Source organism: Cheilinus undulatus, linkage group 4 (genome assembly GCF_018320785.1).
Source record: "Cheilinus undulatus linkage group 4, ASM1832078v1, whole genome shotgun sequence".
Taxonomy (NCBI): Eukaryota; Metazoa; Chordata; class Actinopteri; order Labriformes; family Labridae; genus Cheilinus; species Cheilinus undulatus.
In genome coordinates, this window is record NC_054868.1 from 26,903,061 (window position 1) to 26,918,552 (window position 15,492).

The 15,492-nt window shown below is 39.8% G+C and overlaps 1 protein-coding gene across 4 annotated transcripts in view; it reads right to left on the reverse strand.

Annotated features, from left to right (window-relative positions):
* The window catches only part of fam184b (family with sequence similarity 184 member B), a 37,812-nt gene that overhangs the window by 20,127 nt on the left and 2,193 nt on the right, over positions 1-15,492 (reverse strand). For all 4 annotated transcript variants that reach the window (XM_041784891.1, XM_041784890.1, XM_041784888.1 and 1 more), the window contains exons 2-7: positions 9,919-10,107; positions 4,901-5,554; positions 4,198-4,333; positions 3,648-3,799; positions 2,838-3,383; positions 64-171 (exon numbers count right to left, since the gene is read on the reverse strand). In XM_041784891.1, the coding sequence (XP_041640825.1) occupies positions 64-171; positions 2,838-3,383; positions 3,648-3,799; positions 4,198-4,333; positions 4,901-5,554; positions 9,919-10,107 (1,785 nt within the window). The remainder of the gene's footprint in view (positions 1-63; positions 172-2,837; positions 3,384-3,647; positions 3,800-4,197; positions 4,334-4,900; positions 5,555-9,918; positions 10,108-15,492) is intronic.

Below are 15,492 nucleotides of genomic sequence, written 5' to 3' on the forward strand. Positions count from 1 at the left end.
GATTTATCTGGTCTATTACATCGGATAAAGTTGCACACGCAAAAGTGAAATATGATCTCTAACCTCATTATTGGCATCTCTCAGTTTTGTCCTCAGCTCCTCTCTTTCCTTCTCCAGAATGCCACGGTGCTCCTCGCTGCTCCTTCTTTCTATTTCTAATCGTGCACACACCTGCCAAGAAAATTAATCTTTATCAAAACTGTCATTAAGGTAATGACTTATCTATGGTGGCCTGGAAGCCCAATACAAAATTACAAGGTCCTAAACACTTTTACACAGCCTTTCAAAAATGTACATCAACCAAAACATTTTTACATTTCATAAAAATAATTTCAGTAGCAAATGACACAACAAATTTAAATTTTGCAAAACAAATTTACAAAAAGTCCAACACAAATTATGTCTTGAAACACTCCAAACTAAAACATTTTTACATTTCATGAAACAAATTCAAAATCTAAAAAAACTATATTGAAAACGTTAAGTTTACATTTTACAAAACAAATTCACAAATCACAAAATACTTCCACATGAGCTGAGACAATAAACAAGTTGTAGAACAGAACACTTTTACAACTTCTGAAACTAATTTACAAACAATGGTTTATTAAGGAAAGGGAATGTTAGGAATAGCAGAGGTGACTCAAGTTTCAAGCTTTGTAAAAGTGTTTCAGACTATGTGATTTGTATTAACCTTTATACATTTTTTAAAATTTTGTTAAAGATTGTTTCTGACTTTATAATTTTGTATCAGACTTTGTAAATCTGTTTGAAGTTTTGTAAGAGTTTCAGACTTTGCAATTTCGTATCGGACTTTGTAAATTTGTACCAAAATTTGTAAAAGTGTTTTGCTATTGTACGGGGGTCTGAAAACTTTAACTTTGTTTTGGTTAATGTAAATTTGTGTCAAGTTTTGTAAAAGTGTTTCAGACTCTATCAGTTTGTGTTAGGTTTAGGAAAAGTGTTTAAGACTTTGTCAGTTTGTGTCAAGTTTGTAAAAGAGTTTCAGACATTTTTTTGCATCAGACCTTGTAAATTTGTTTGGTAAAATGTACATTTATTTTGTCATCTGTAAAAATGTTTTGCTAATGTTAATGGGTTTATTGAAATGTAAATTAGTTTTGGTTAATGTGAATTCAATTTAAACTTTGTAAAGTGTTTCAGATGTTGTAATTTTGTATTGCACCCCAAGACCACTGTACTTATCTCCTGTTTTTGTAACTTAAACTTAACTTGTTATAATCTTCTTACTATTACTTGGTAAACTTAATCAATTACAGTGAAATTACTTAAAGACTCAATTGGCAGAGAATCACATAAAAACATTTTGTTCAGTAAGCATTTAGATCAAATGGGGAGGGACTTCTCGAAGGGTCTTGATAGCAAATCAAACTAAAAAAAAAACTATCCGTTTTACAAAATGTATTCACAATTCAGACTTTCTTCTTATCTTTGCATTTGTTAAGAAATGTGTCATTTCACCTCTTCAGACTTTTAAAAATGTTTAAATCAGAGAGGGAGGCTAGAGTATGAGGAGCTGTTCTTGGTGAGTGTAGATTACAGTAAACCCCTTAATGTCACACAAATAAAGCAAAGCTTTAAAATGTTCATTATTATGAAAAGGGGTTTTAATATACTCCTGCTGTATCCCTGCTGGAGAAACATGATTTCTGTGTTTTCTTAAGCAAGTCTCTATAAAACGCTCATTTGCATCAGACAGACAGAGAGGGAGCAGGGGGGAGTATTACTGTCTCAGCTGTGTGACAGGATGAAAGGCAAAATTATTTCTCAAAGCAGTTTGTCCTTGTATGCAAAATCAAAAGTCTGAGAGAAGCTAAACTAAAATAATTACGCGTATATGGGGGGCTGGCTGCCACAGCTGCATGGCAGGCTATTTTTAAATTCAGATAAATGCACATTGTGGAAAAATGTGTCCTCTTTCATAACAGAGGCTGTCCTTTAGTGGGGCTGTCAGTTCGAATGCTCTGACAAAGAAAGAAATATGACAGCCTTGGTATAAAAATAAACTATAACAAAATGTGGCTATTTGACTGTATGTATAATAAGGTGTGCATGTAAATATATTCTCCCTGACACCTGATTTATAGTGTGCAGGCAAATATCTCAATGCCTGAGAGGTGTTCAAATAATCATATCAATCAATTAAATCATATTTGAACAGCACGTGATAACAGGGAAATGCAATAACCCAGCTGATTAGCAACAAATATGGAAAAGACCATGAAATGTCAGATTTTTGCTTTTACAAAGATTTTAAAACATTTTTGCCCTTGAAATGTATTTTGAGTGGGAGATAAATGATGTATCCTTATAAACTTAACACTCAGATTCCTGAAGGTGGTGATTGATTTCAGGCTGATGCCTTTAGGGCCACTTTATCACTAGATAATACATCTAAGGTAAATAAGCCATCATGATTATTTGAGTTTTGCCTCTGTTATATAAATCTTTGTATCTTTAAGGCAAACTGTGAGTTAACTGATTGGTTCCATTTTAACTTTACAAATAAGTAGAGTTGAATATCATCTGCATCACAATGTACCTTATTGTAGTTTTATTAGAGCAAGCATATAATTGCTGAATCAAGTCAGTCCTACTATTGAACCATGTGGATCTTTGTGTCCAATAGGGGAGGGAATTGCAGGGTAACTGATAATATGATGCAATAAGATGTGATGCAATATGAAACGATACGATATGATTTGATATGAAATGATATGCTTTTGTAGGTTAATAAACAAGTATACCTATGTGGGCTGTTTCTTAACTGAATCTAAAAGTATCTGTTAGTTGTTAACAGTGAGATGAATTCTGACCTCTTGGTTGGTCTTCTTCTCTGAGCTCAGAGCTTCCTGGACACTTTGAAGTTCAGCTGCGTGCCTCCTCATCACCTCCTCTATTGCCTTCCGCACTTGCTCCTTCAACCGCTTCCTGTCCTCCTCAGCCTTCTCCACCAATCTTTTTTTCTCCTCCTCCAGCTTCAGCTGCACGTTTGCTCTCTCCTGTTCCACTTGTTCAATGCTTTTGTCCAACTGTGAGCGACCGCGAACCCTCTCCACCTCCAGCTCCTTCCTCAGGCGGTCCACTTCTTCCTCCTTCTCTCTCCTCAGACGTTCTTTTGACTCTTCCACCTCCTTGTACAGCGCCTCCTTCTCCTCCTCTCTCTCCCTCTGCAGTCTGTTTCTGTTCTTCTCATACTCTTCCTTTTCCTGTTCTCTCTCCCTCTGCAGGGTCTCTCTCTCCTTATCTATCTCCTTCTGCAGCTTGTCCCTCTCATCATCTGCATGTTTTTGAATGCGACGCAGCTCCTCTGTTTGGGCTCTCACCATCTCTGAGCGCAGACTGGATAGAGCCTCAGCATGCTGGGAACACAACAAACATGCACTCAATGACCAAAGGTTTACGTAAAGGAGGTCTGATTTGGTTTTTTTCAAGAAACATGAATGAATGTAGATGAATGAGAATAAAAATGTAAAAGAAAATGCACTGAATAATATTATTCTGTAGAACAGGTGCAGATTGGTCTCAATAAAAAAACATGACAACTGAAATTAAAACCTTTCCTTTTAACAAATATGTCATACATCTAAAGCTATCCCCTGTGCTTGTGACTGTGCATGTTTTACCTGGCGGATCTGCCGGGCATGGTCACTGTTCCTGCCGCTGCTCTGCAGTTCCAGCTCTCTGTTCTTGCTCTGCAACCGGCTCACCTGGCTCCTCAGCTCATCCACTTCAGCACACACACATACCTCGCAGCCCCCGCGGTTCTGCAGCTCCTCTGATACATTTACACACAGAAGATACACAACAACTTGACACCCAAATAAATGCAAGCACATCTCCAAAATATGCACAAGCACATATTGACTGATTATGCATAACAGAAGCAGAGTGGACCGAAACTGAATGAGGAAGTGCCTGAAACAAAAAAACTTTCTCATGCAATAAATAAAATTTGGGGCATTTTTGCTGACTAGGTAATATGACACTGTGATGAAACTGTTCCCCTTTGTGGTGGATGAATAATGTAAGCGTGTTGCATTTGCTGTATATATTAAAACGGCATGAGGCTATAACTTCATTAGCGCTGGCTGAGTCACAATGAATAATGGAAATGCACTGAGCTCAGCAGAGATTTCCCCAGCAGACAGGTGAGACGGGCGACTGACTGATCACCTGCTCTGCTCTGCAGCTCATCCTCCTGCAGCAGCAGCCTTTCCTTCGCCACCGCTAGCTCCTCCTCTGCCCGCTTGGCCACACCCTCTGCCTCAGAAACACGCCTCCGATCCAGCTCCAGCTCTTCCTCTAGATCCTGGAGTTTTTTTTTTTTCAAAGGGAATAGAATAGGTCAATGCAGCAGTATATTGTGGGCTGAAAAGGCGCATGGGGGTGTAGAAAATAGAAAAAATGTGAGGAAGAAGAGAGAGAGGCTGACACAAATTTGACACAGATGAACAGGAGGGAGAGAAAGAATGTGGAGACAAGGAAAAATGGGATAAAATGTGGTGAGTCAGGGAGCTATCTGGCCCAGCTGTGAGCCTTTAATGGTTTACTGCCAGGGCTTATGTCAGCTCTGTGCCAACTCTCGTAGGGCTTCTTAATGCTCATCTACGAGGTGGTAATGGTGGTGGTGCAGCAAATCTATCCTGCTCAAACTGCTCATTAGCAGATAGCTGGCAGAGGGAATAGCACTCAGGGAGGCAGCCTGTGGTTTAGACGAGCACAATCCCACCTCTCTCTTTTCTCTTTCTTTCTCTGCACCCTCCTTTCCCATCAACACCATCATTAGCAACTTTCCAGTTTCCTTACAGCTCCCTGTTCACAGCTTTGGATTATAGTGGGTGGAAAAGGATTATGGGTAATGTGTGTGTTTGTATACCTGTATTCGCTCTTGTAGTTTGACCGTGTTTCTCTTGCTCTCAGCCAACTTCTCCAGGTGATTTTCCACCTCCGCCTCCGCCCTTTTTACTCTCTCCCTCAGAGCGCTGTGCATCCCTTTCTTCTCCTCTTCCTCCCTGTCCTCCCACCTCTGCCGCTCCTCCCTCCACTCTGCCTCCATCTTCCTCCTTTTCTCCTCATTCTCCTCGTTCAGGTCGTTAATCTTCTGCTCCCATCGCTCTCGTTCATCCTTCTCCGCTCGCCTCCTCTCCGCCTCAGCTCGATCCCTCTCCTCCTTCAGTTCTCTCACCTCCTCCAAGAGCGCTTTGACTCTTCTCAAGTCCTCCCGCTCCTCTGTTTGCCTCTCCTTGTCCTCTTTCTGTTTCTCCTCATCCTTACACTGTCTCTCCACCTCAGCTGCTTTCTGGAGATCCTCACATTTTGCCTTCAGCTCCTGGATCTGATTCTCGGCCTTCTCTAGCTCTTCGCTCAGGTGTAGGCTCTCCTCCTGGGCGTCGCTCATTTGGGCCTTGACCTCCTGGAGCTCTTCCTCTGTGGTTTGCAGTCTCTCTTCAAACTCCTTTCTCAGTTCTGCCTCTGTTTCACGCTCCCTCTCCTCCGCATGCATACGGAAACATTCAAAGTCTGCCTGCACCTGGAGGCACAAAGGAAACCATGTAACAAGAAACTGGCCCTTTTGCATACATCCTAAGTAGACAGGGAAATACTTGTTTCCTTAAATACTTCCGATGTTGCTCAAAACATGATCTAGATTTGGTACCATTTGCCAGTGCTACCATGTTAACACTAGAAAGGCAATTCCAAACCTATGAAAGAGTGTGGGAGGTCATTTTGACAACTAGATTATGAACTCTTTAATAGTTACAAATAAAAACAGAAATACCTTTCAGTCAGGAACAATCTCATACATTCGAGCATTTTATTGCCAAATGGATATACATTTTACTTGACAGAGATGGCTCTGCTCAAAAGATGCTCCCTAGGTCAGTCAAGCAGCATGCTTTGACTTTCCAGGGAGCGCATAGCTAGAAACCCCCATAGGGTTAGATACATTTATGACAATGCATACATAAAATTAGCTTAAATGTCATTAACCCATAGTAGCATGAATCTCACTATGAGGCTGCCACAAGTTGTTTGTTTGTTAGCAACATAACTCAAAAAGTCATGGACGGATTTTCATGAAATTTTCAGGAAAAGTCAGAAATGGTATAAGAAAGAACTGATTAGCTTTTGGGACTGATCCTGATCACCGTCTGGATCCAGGAATTTTTTTAAAGGTATCTGTACTATTGGGAGATAGGGCTAATGGCAGAGGTCTGTGCTGTTACCACTTTACACCAGGAGATGGCGTACATGAGTAACTTATTCAAAGTTTTGGAGTTTATAGAGTTTGAAAGACACACGCCTGGTCGAGGAGACGAGTTGGAGTGTAACATAGAGAAAGACAGCAAATTGTAGCGAGAATACTCAGAATGCTGGGAGGAATAGAAGAATATTCACCCTCTGCCATGACTTTCAGTCGTCCGGTGAGACCGTGGGTGCTTCTGCCATGACAGTCCACACGTAGCAAAGCCAATGTTTTTCCTCACTGTGTCTCCATCCCACCAGGGGAGGAGTAATCGGTGAATTAGATTTTGGGAGTCATCCGGATCACCGTCTGAATCCAGGAATGTTTTTAAAGGATTCTTTACTATTGGGAGATAGGGCTGATGGCAGAGGTTTGCACTCTCTGAGTGCTTTTCCAGTCTTTTATATCAAACCAATTAATCATTTTTTGTCAATGCTTATTTTGCACGTTTATACTTGGACCTCTCTGTACTAAAATAACAAGCTTTAATTTTTAAGGTAAATCTGATTGACAAAGCCCATAATGAAATGTTCTGGTGATAGCCAAAACAGTGTTTTCTGACATCTATAAAACAGCAACATAAGTGATGTCATACAGCATTCATTTTGGCAGCTATTTTTAATTTCAGTCTTAGTTTCAGTCTTTAAATGAAATGCATTTTAGTTTTAGTCACATTTAAGTCATTTCTGCCCTTTTTAGTTTTAGTCTAGTTTTAGTCGACGAAAACTCAAAACAGTTTAGTCTAGTTTTAGTCCATATAAAGTCCTCACATTTTAGTCTTTACTTTTCGTCCAAGCATTGATTTTCTTGCATTAATCTGGTACCAAGTCATTGTAGTGTGCTATACGCACCCTGTTAAACCTGGGGTCTCTGCTTTCTACAGCTGAGAGGCAGAAAAGCTATAGATGCATTGTTTTTTTGATGGATAAGCCCACTGTGGAGAAATATCACAGATTTAAATGTCCGATGAAAACTACATAGCATTTTAGTCTAGTTATAGTCATCTTGACGAAAACTAAACTTAGTTTTTGTTAGTTTTAGTCATCACAGATCTATTTTTGTTAGTTTTAGTCAAGTTTTTGTCATGGAAAAAAGGTTGTCGACAAACATTTTTAGTCATAATTTTAGTCGACGAAATTAACACTGATGTTATAGTATGGTCCCCCCTGAAATAGTCATTCAAAGTAGCCCTGATCAGCACCACAGAGCAGCACATTTATCCTGTTTAATTAAGCTACAAACATCAAAATTGGATCAATATGCCCCTTAATTTGTGAGAAACAGTGAGTGCTGCTAAACAACCAAGATGCAGCTGCCACTGCAGAAAAATGTATCAGTTTAAGTGAAGCTTAAAACCATGCCATCAAAATGACTTGCCACAGTCTTTCTAGGTAGAGGTGGTCAAACTTTCTTTTCCTTTTGTGCAATTTGTTAAAATAACATTGAAATACAAACAGTTTTAGGAATGTTGGGGACCAGCAGCATTGTAACTTTTTAAAACAGCAAATGTATACATATTAAGGATGTAAAAAAGGCTAAATGACTGCCATGGTCTTTCTATCCCAAAATTCATTGATTTGTGTGGTTCATGCTGTAAATATCCATCCATATATCTCTACAGAGTTTGATTGTGCTGAGATCCAAGAGAGATGCATTCAAGTGAATACTGCATCTATTAAGGTGATAAGCTGCAACAATGTCCATTTAAATAGTCCTTTAAATGTGGAACACATTGTGACTAGTGTGCTTTTTTGAAATAGTGAGGTTGAAGCTATGAAAATTGAAGTAATCATGATTCTGAACTAAGTTTTAAAATACATTAAGGTTTCCAGAAAACAAAAATTGTGACACATGATAACATCACTGTTATGTTTTCCCTTAACTGTTCTTTTTTTTCTGTTATTTTCCATATGCTCACACCTGCTCAGCTGCCCTAGGTGTTCCCCCCACACAGTAAGATTTCTGATCATAAATACTGAACATCAACAGATGATCTCAAGTTGGAGTGGCTCAGATCGTCTCCCCAGCAGATGAGAAAAGAAGTGATCATCACACATCACAGGAAAGTCTATCAAGATAACTGTTAGAACAGTTTGATAACCGTGTCTTTGCTGACTTTGGTCAGAAAGAAGGAATCAGATCAAAACTGGCAAGATTAACTAGTAGTGTGAGCCAGGCTTTAGTGTGCAGTGTGCTATGTTGGTGACCTTGTTGCACACCACATGATCACAGCTGTTAAATTTGTCATTATTTGTTGTAATGTATGGGGTCTAACATTTTCAAAAATAGGTTACAATTTAAAAATGTATTAGTCTGACTTTATGTAATCATGACTGTTGAATACAAATATGAAAAGTATATAAACACAACACTGGCTGCATTTTCTCTCTAACATCTCCCCTTTAGAGGTATTTATGTGGCATAGTTGTAACAGTGAGACCAAGTAATCTAACCACTGATCTTCCATTTGACATAGTAACAGTGGTGCACCAGGGACAAGCTAAAAGAATCAGAGCGGACAAGGCAGAACAGCTCTGTGTATGTCTTTGCATGTCTGAATATGTAGGTTCATGAGGCTCCCATTGTGTATTGTCATGTCTTGCCTTTTGCACTAGTGCAAAGTTGTAATGCAACTTCACAATCCCACTCTGGAACACCAGTATTACACTGCTGTGAATTATATGTATAAGTAAAAAGGTGTAGTGATAATGGCGCTTTGTGACCTCGCTGTTGCAGATTCAGAGTCTTTACTTTTTTGATCTGGGTCTGATTTTGTGTTTACCACAAACATTTGCTGCAGAACTGCAATATCATTATGTAATGTGAAATATTAATCAACTTTTGACTTTAAGTGCTGTTGATGTATATTCTAAAAGATCTGGTAATAAGCATCGGGCTGCATTTTATATCACTCTGCTATCTACATTGTTCTGCTTATTGCATTCTCATAATTATACATCAGCCACTGTGGCACTAGTCTGCTCCAATATTCTTCCTACTAACTGTATTTGTTTTGCAGTAGACCTCTTTCAGTGTGCTCTGCACATGTATTGTGTTTAGGCCTCTGGTCACCAAAAATTTACAAACACCTTTTTGACCACACTTGCGTGTTTACACACTCACAGAAACCGAGCCTTTTAGCAGAAGTAATTAGCTCACAGTTAGGGATGTATTTGGTGTTGGGCTCTTGTGATTCCATGCTCCTAAATTGGCAGAGAAAAATGGCTGCACGCTAAAAGGAAGCATATAAAGGTAAATAACATCCCAGACAGATGAGCAGCGCTGCATGTTTCCAAATAAAGAGTTTAAACTTTAAAGTCAGTAAGAATGTCTCATGTCTTGGGTTGTTTAGATTCAGTCTGTTTCCAAAGAACGTCAGATGGGTATTTATGATTCATCTTGGTGTTTCATTGTGGTGTGCTGCATGTAAATTAGGCATGAAGTGTTGGGCAGGGTGAAGTTAGAGGCTATCTGACTGAGGTTGACTGTTGTAGGTCACATGAGGGGCGTGTTCGATTTGCTGCCTCCCCCCCTGGGAGTTTGCAGGCTAAATAACAGCAATACAACATGTCCTTGAATGAGGTCAGTTTATCTCATGATTGGGAGGTTAAAGGTGCTTACACAGACACAATCATGCACATACACACCTGGGCACCAACTCTCTGCTGCTCATCCAGAGACTCCTGCAGCTCAAGGAGGCGTGTCCTCAATGCTGACCCCTCCCCTTCGTGGCATGTCTCCATCAGGATGCGGTGCAGCTCTTCATGGTGGGCGTGGCTCAAGGACTGCAGGGCCGCCTCCTGCTCCTCATTCTTCATGTTCAGGGAATAAATCACCTGGAGAGTGTTGACAACGAGCAAGCAGAGACTTTACAAGTGTCAAAAAATCTGCTTTTTCAGACATAAATCCTATGTAAAGCTGCTTTAAAATCAATCTTGTCAGTCATGATGTCATGCTCTTATTGCTGCTTAAACAGAAGTGACAGCCAAACCTCCACTGCTATGTTATAGTAATAATATCCTCTCTGGTCTACATGTATAAAAATGAATAATAAAACGAGCTCATCATTGTGTTTGTACTATTAGCCTTCTGTGTCTTAGGGCTTTCTTTGTGATTATTTTTGGTCTTTTTGTACAGTTGCTGAAATGTTACTTTTTTTGTGTCCCTTGGGTCAAGGGATTGAGGAAAATGTGCTTTCACAGAGTACTTCTGCTATTTTTGGATCCCTCTGCAGAATGATTTCAAGTTCAAACAGCCCATCATTGTTGAGTTTAAGCTGACAATGAAAGATTTCAGCACAGGCTGTGAGAAGATTTTCACTTTTGATTAAAAAGTACTGAAATCTGTCCATAAGCCTCGATAGTTGATTTACTATAAATTGAATATATAGCTGCTTTATTTTGGACAAACTCTTAATTAGCTGTTTAAATCTAAATAACATGATAATCTTTGAATCTTTACATCACTGTTTGGTGTTATTATATCCAAGTACTGGATTCTAGAAGAAACTGTTTCCTCAAAAACAAAACTAGGGATGCACAATACTGGATTTTTGCTTATATCTGATATGCCAATATTTCATTCAATAGCCATTCTAGCCAATACTGATACATACACACCTCTTTTTTTTGTGAGAGGGGAGCATGAAAGGAGACAGTCTAGTAATTGTTTTACATTTGGGGCTTCATTCAAAATGTTCATTATTAACCGCCACTGTTTCCCATCATTTACCTAGACCAGTGCTTCCCAAAGTGTGGGTCGGGGCCCACAGCTGGGTCCATGAGGCTCTATAGGTGGGCCGAAGGAGGTCATTTGCAATACACAAAAATCATAGTGAAAAATTATGTTTTACATGGTCATAAAATACTTGATCAATTGTTATTACTTTAATTTTCTGAAGTTAAAAAAAACAAAGAAGTTTGAAGTCATGTCACCTGTTAATTGTTTATTTCATCTTATGGAACCGGTGTCGTGGTTTAACTGGTATTGATAAGGTAAATAAGTGTTTTGGTGGGCCCCAGAAGATTTTTCAGGTCTCAAATTGGGCCACAGCATGCTGAGGTTTGGGAAAGGCTGGCCAAGACCATGGCGCTCCACCATAGTTTGATTTTCATCGCCATAATCTAATTTGCCCCAACAATGTTACATTTTCATAAAGCCGACATCCCGTCAGCCTGCTCAACAGTGAACTGCACACGCACGTGAGCTGTTTCTGGGTACACAGTGTGGCATGAACAAACGCTCTGCGCTGTGTGACTGAGCTTCAGACTCTCGCTACAGGAGACGAAGCCTTGAAATAGTTCAGGTGAAACATTTGTCCCTCTCCTATCCATGTAGGATTGAACAGCTCCCACTATGTCTTTCACGTGCAGGCTGCGTAGCATGCTACCATAATGTCTAATTCAACAAATATTCTGGTAATATTCTCGCCTTGAGTGACAAAACTACATCATGCAAAATGTGAGAATACCGAGCTTCAGTCAGACGTATCACTTTACAGGAAATAATAACAGTATTTATAGGGGATTTAAAACATGTTAAAACACTTTGCACCCACTAATAAGGCAGAGAAAGGGAAAGAGGCAGTCAGGTAAAAGATTTCAGTTGTAGCTGAGTGAAACTGTCTCTTATTTTAGTTATCTGTTGGATATCCTTTCAGGAGTTAAAGAGAATACAGCTGCTGTAAATGTCTCTGTTCTTTAAATGGAATAAAAATAAACACCAATAAAGGGAATAAAGGCTGTGACACAGCTTTCTGGTGAGGATTAGTTTGAGTTAAATTCAGAGATAGTCATGTGACCTGCTGCAGTTTGGAAGATTTTTTTTAGATAGAACATTTATACAAAGTAGATGTTTTATTATAAATATAGAACTTCTTATAAAACATTAGAGATACAGCAAAAAGTAATCTTTAGAAGCAAATAATAGATTTCTTTTAATACAGGAAAATATGTATCATGAAAAATATTTATTGTCAGGTCAGACAAGGAAAAAAATGAAAGCTGTAATTGGCAAATCCATTTTTTTTCATAGTTTTTTCCTCTTCATTTTGCCCTAAAAATGTACAGGATTAGTGCATTCAACTTCAAAACAGTTTTCTCCCTGGGGAGCAAAGCCCTGGACCCCCTAAGAGGTTCAGGGTCCTCACAACCATGTCTGCAAAAATCCTGTGGGAAACGCTGGATAATATCAAACATCAAACCTTATTTTGAACTGATTTGTTCACATTGTTATTGTTTTGATGTGTGGGGTTGCTTTCCATATTCATTCCACAAATCTACAGTAATACTAAGCCTTTCATTCTTAGCTGGCAGCCTCCTCATAAACAGAGTGACACTGACCGCCATGGACACACAATAATCCTCAAACACAAATAATAGAGGTTAAATAGCAACACTGACAAACCGTGTGTTTGTACAGTAAACAAAGACTTGTGTGTTAATACTGTCCTGTTCCTGTAGCTTCATGCAGTGATTCCCCTGCCTGCATGCCTGCCTGCTTCTCTGACCAATATAGATCCTGACTAACACCTGAAATATGGCGTGTTTCTCCCCACTATTCACATTACCCTCCACGCCATGCCTACAGTGTCATCATCCACTCCCACTGACCCTGACGTCTCACTTACACACTGACAGAGGTGTGTGTTTGTGCATGTGAATGAGTGTATGCAGGGGACACATAGGCTCATATTTTATCCAGACGCCTCTCTGTCTGCAGCACAGAGCTGGCACAGCACGGCCGGACATTCCCTCTTGTGTGCATGTGAGTGTGTCCATGTCACCACATCTCTCTTGAACACACATGCTCTCAACACTCTGGGTGACCATTAATCTATGTATGTCGTATTCCTTATAATTCATCCCCAGACATCATTGATCAGGCCAGGAACAGCTTTCAATATCATAGTCAGAAACACACCTCTCTCCATCCTGTCAGTCACACAGTAAGAGATGCTTGGTATTCAGTCACGTCATAGTGCATGAACTTTGCCTCACAAACTATTACTTGTGACTCAGAGGCATGAGAGGGGACTCTGAAACGAGGGCAGGCTCTTTGGGGAGCGAGTGTGCGTGCTGAACTTGGCTGTCCTCAATGCCAGTTTGAAAGTGAGACTAATGATGGAAGGAGGAAAATAAAGTAGGAGGGAGGGGGATTTAGCAAGGGTGCTCCTGGAACTTGTTTAGATACAAGCCAGTGATTCCCAAACTTAGGAGGTCAGGACTGGGTGGCGAGATACACTACTACACATCTCTTTCTGAAACCAATTTAATAACTTCAAAGCTAAATCATATCTCACCCCTACACAACTAGCTGAATAAGTTTCCTTGCAGTTAGTCACAGGAACATCAATCAGGTCAGGCACTTAGCACTGGGTAGTGAAGCTCTTAAAGTCAAAATATTTCAGATAGGCTTTTTTCACACAAAGAAGCAACTTAAGGAGCACTTTTTGTGGCTGTTTTGGGGGTCTATTTAGTGGTTAATGGAAGATAACGTTAGTAAGTGAACTTTAAATAGATAGACATGTAGGCTACAAGTCATTTCACTGACTAATGGCTATATGACAGTACTCCCTGAAGCGTGTAATGTTCACCACTTGAGGCCAAACAGGCCACTATTAGCCTGCTTGGGTTAGGGTAAAGTTAGCAGCTAATGTTAGCATCAGATAGGCAGCATCCTATCTTATTTTTGAATTTTCACCACATGCCCGATGGTTAACATTTTTTTACTTAAATTAACAGGTCGCCCATCAGACCCATAGAAGTAGACTAAATAACTGAAAAGATAACTGACAATTTTTTATACTTGCTAATGAGAGGTAACAACTGTAAGCTTTGTTTGGTCACCGTACTTATTCTGGATATGACTTATAGTGACATATAGTGTGTCCCAAATTGCATACTTTTTCAGGGCTGGCTCTAGCTATTTTGGCACATTTGATGAAGGTAACTTAGCAGTCGTTAACCCTGCTCTGTGATTTTACATGGTGTTCTGCTTTGCGACTTTGTTGCTGTTGTTCCTAAATGTTTCCCCTTTAAAGTAATATCACTTGCAGTCAACTGTGGGATATCCAGCAGGGATGAAATTTCATGAACCGTCTTAATGCAAAGATGGCATCCATCACAGTAATAATTAATAGGTGTGGCCAAATACTTTAGTCCATATAGTGTATACTTTATTCTGACCTTATTCTCTCAAAGAAAATTAACTTAAATGCCTTTTGCTTGATTTAAATAGCAATACTTTAGCCAGCTATGTAAACACATGCTAGCACACTAGCATGCTAACAGTACCGAATCCAATTCATCACGGCCTTTTGAGTGTGTCATAGTACAATGCATCTTCCTCTCATTGTGAGAGCACGTTGTGCAATTATGAACTCAAAATATGAAGTATTTCGTAGAAGTTTGTGAATGGAACACACATACCTTCTAATTGCAATATTGTCCACCAACAGACCACTGTTTATTGAGCTAGCTTAAGGTTAGCGGTGGTTAGTGGCTGGAGGTTCAGAGTTTAAACATGGATAAATGATTTAGCCCTACTGGTAGTGAAACTATAATTCCAATCCAGTTTGAGCTCAATTAAGTGAGCTCTAATAAAGTAGTCCTCAGTCCTCCATTCTTCCTTTTGGTGTAAATCCCTAAGAGTGCAGTTTGGGCAGAGGTTAGCTTGAGCCTTTTGCTACTGTAAATCCTGTCTTGAGATCCCCATATTGATTGTGCCAGTCGATGATGTTATTCATGTAGCCTCACAAGCCTGCGCTTATTGACCATAACTTCATAGTCAGCAAAGCATGAAATGAATCTTCTGTCTTGGGTGTGAAAGAGAGCTAGCAAGCTTAGATGAGGCTGTTGAAACAGGAGTGAGATGTGGAGTGAAGGGATGGTGCACAGAGGAGAGGTTAGGTAAAGAGACAAGCAGGCAAGCACACATTTTCTCTTACATCAGCACACACCTACACATAAACACACTCTCTCACATATCAAAGCCAGTACCCGTTGTGTTGGATTACAAAGCACAGAGTATTGTAGCAGAGTTAAAGCACAGAAAACCACATAGATTTAGAGCTGCCAATCATGTGTATGCATATATTAGCACGAACACACTTGACTATGCTACCGTTGATCTCTGTGAGCTGTGTGAAGACACTACACTCTCAAGGGTGAGTGTATGCCCATCCACGCACATGCTTATGTGAACATTCACAACAGCTGGCC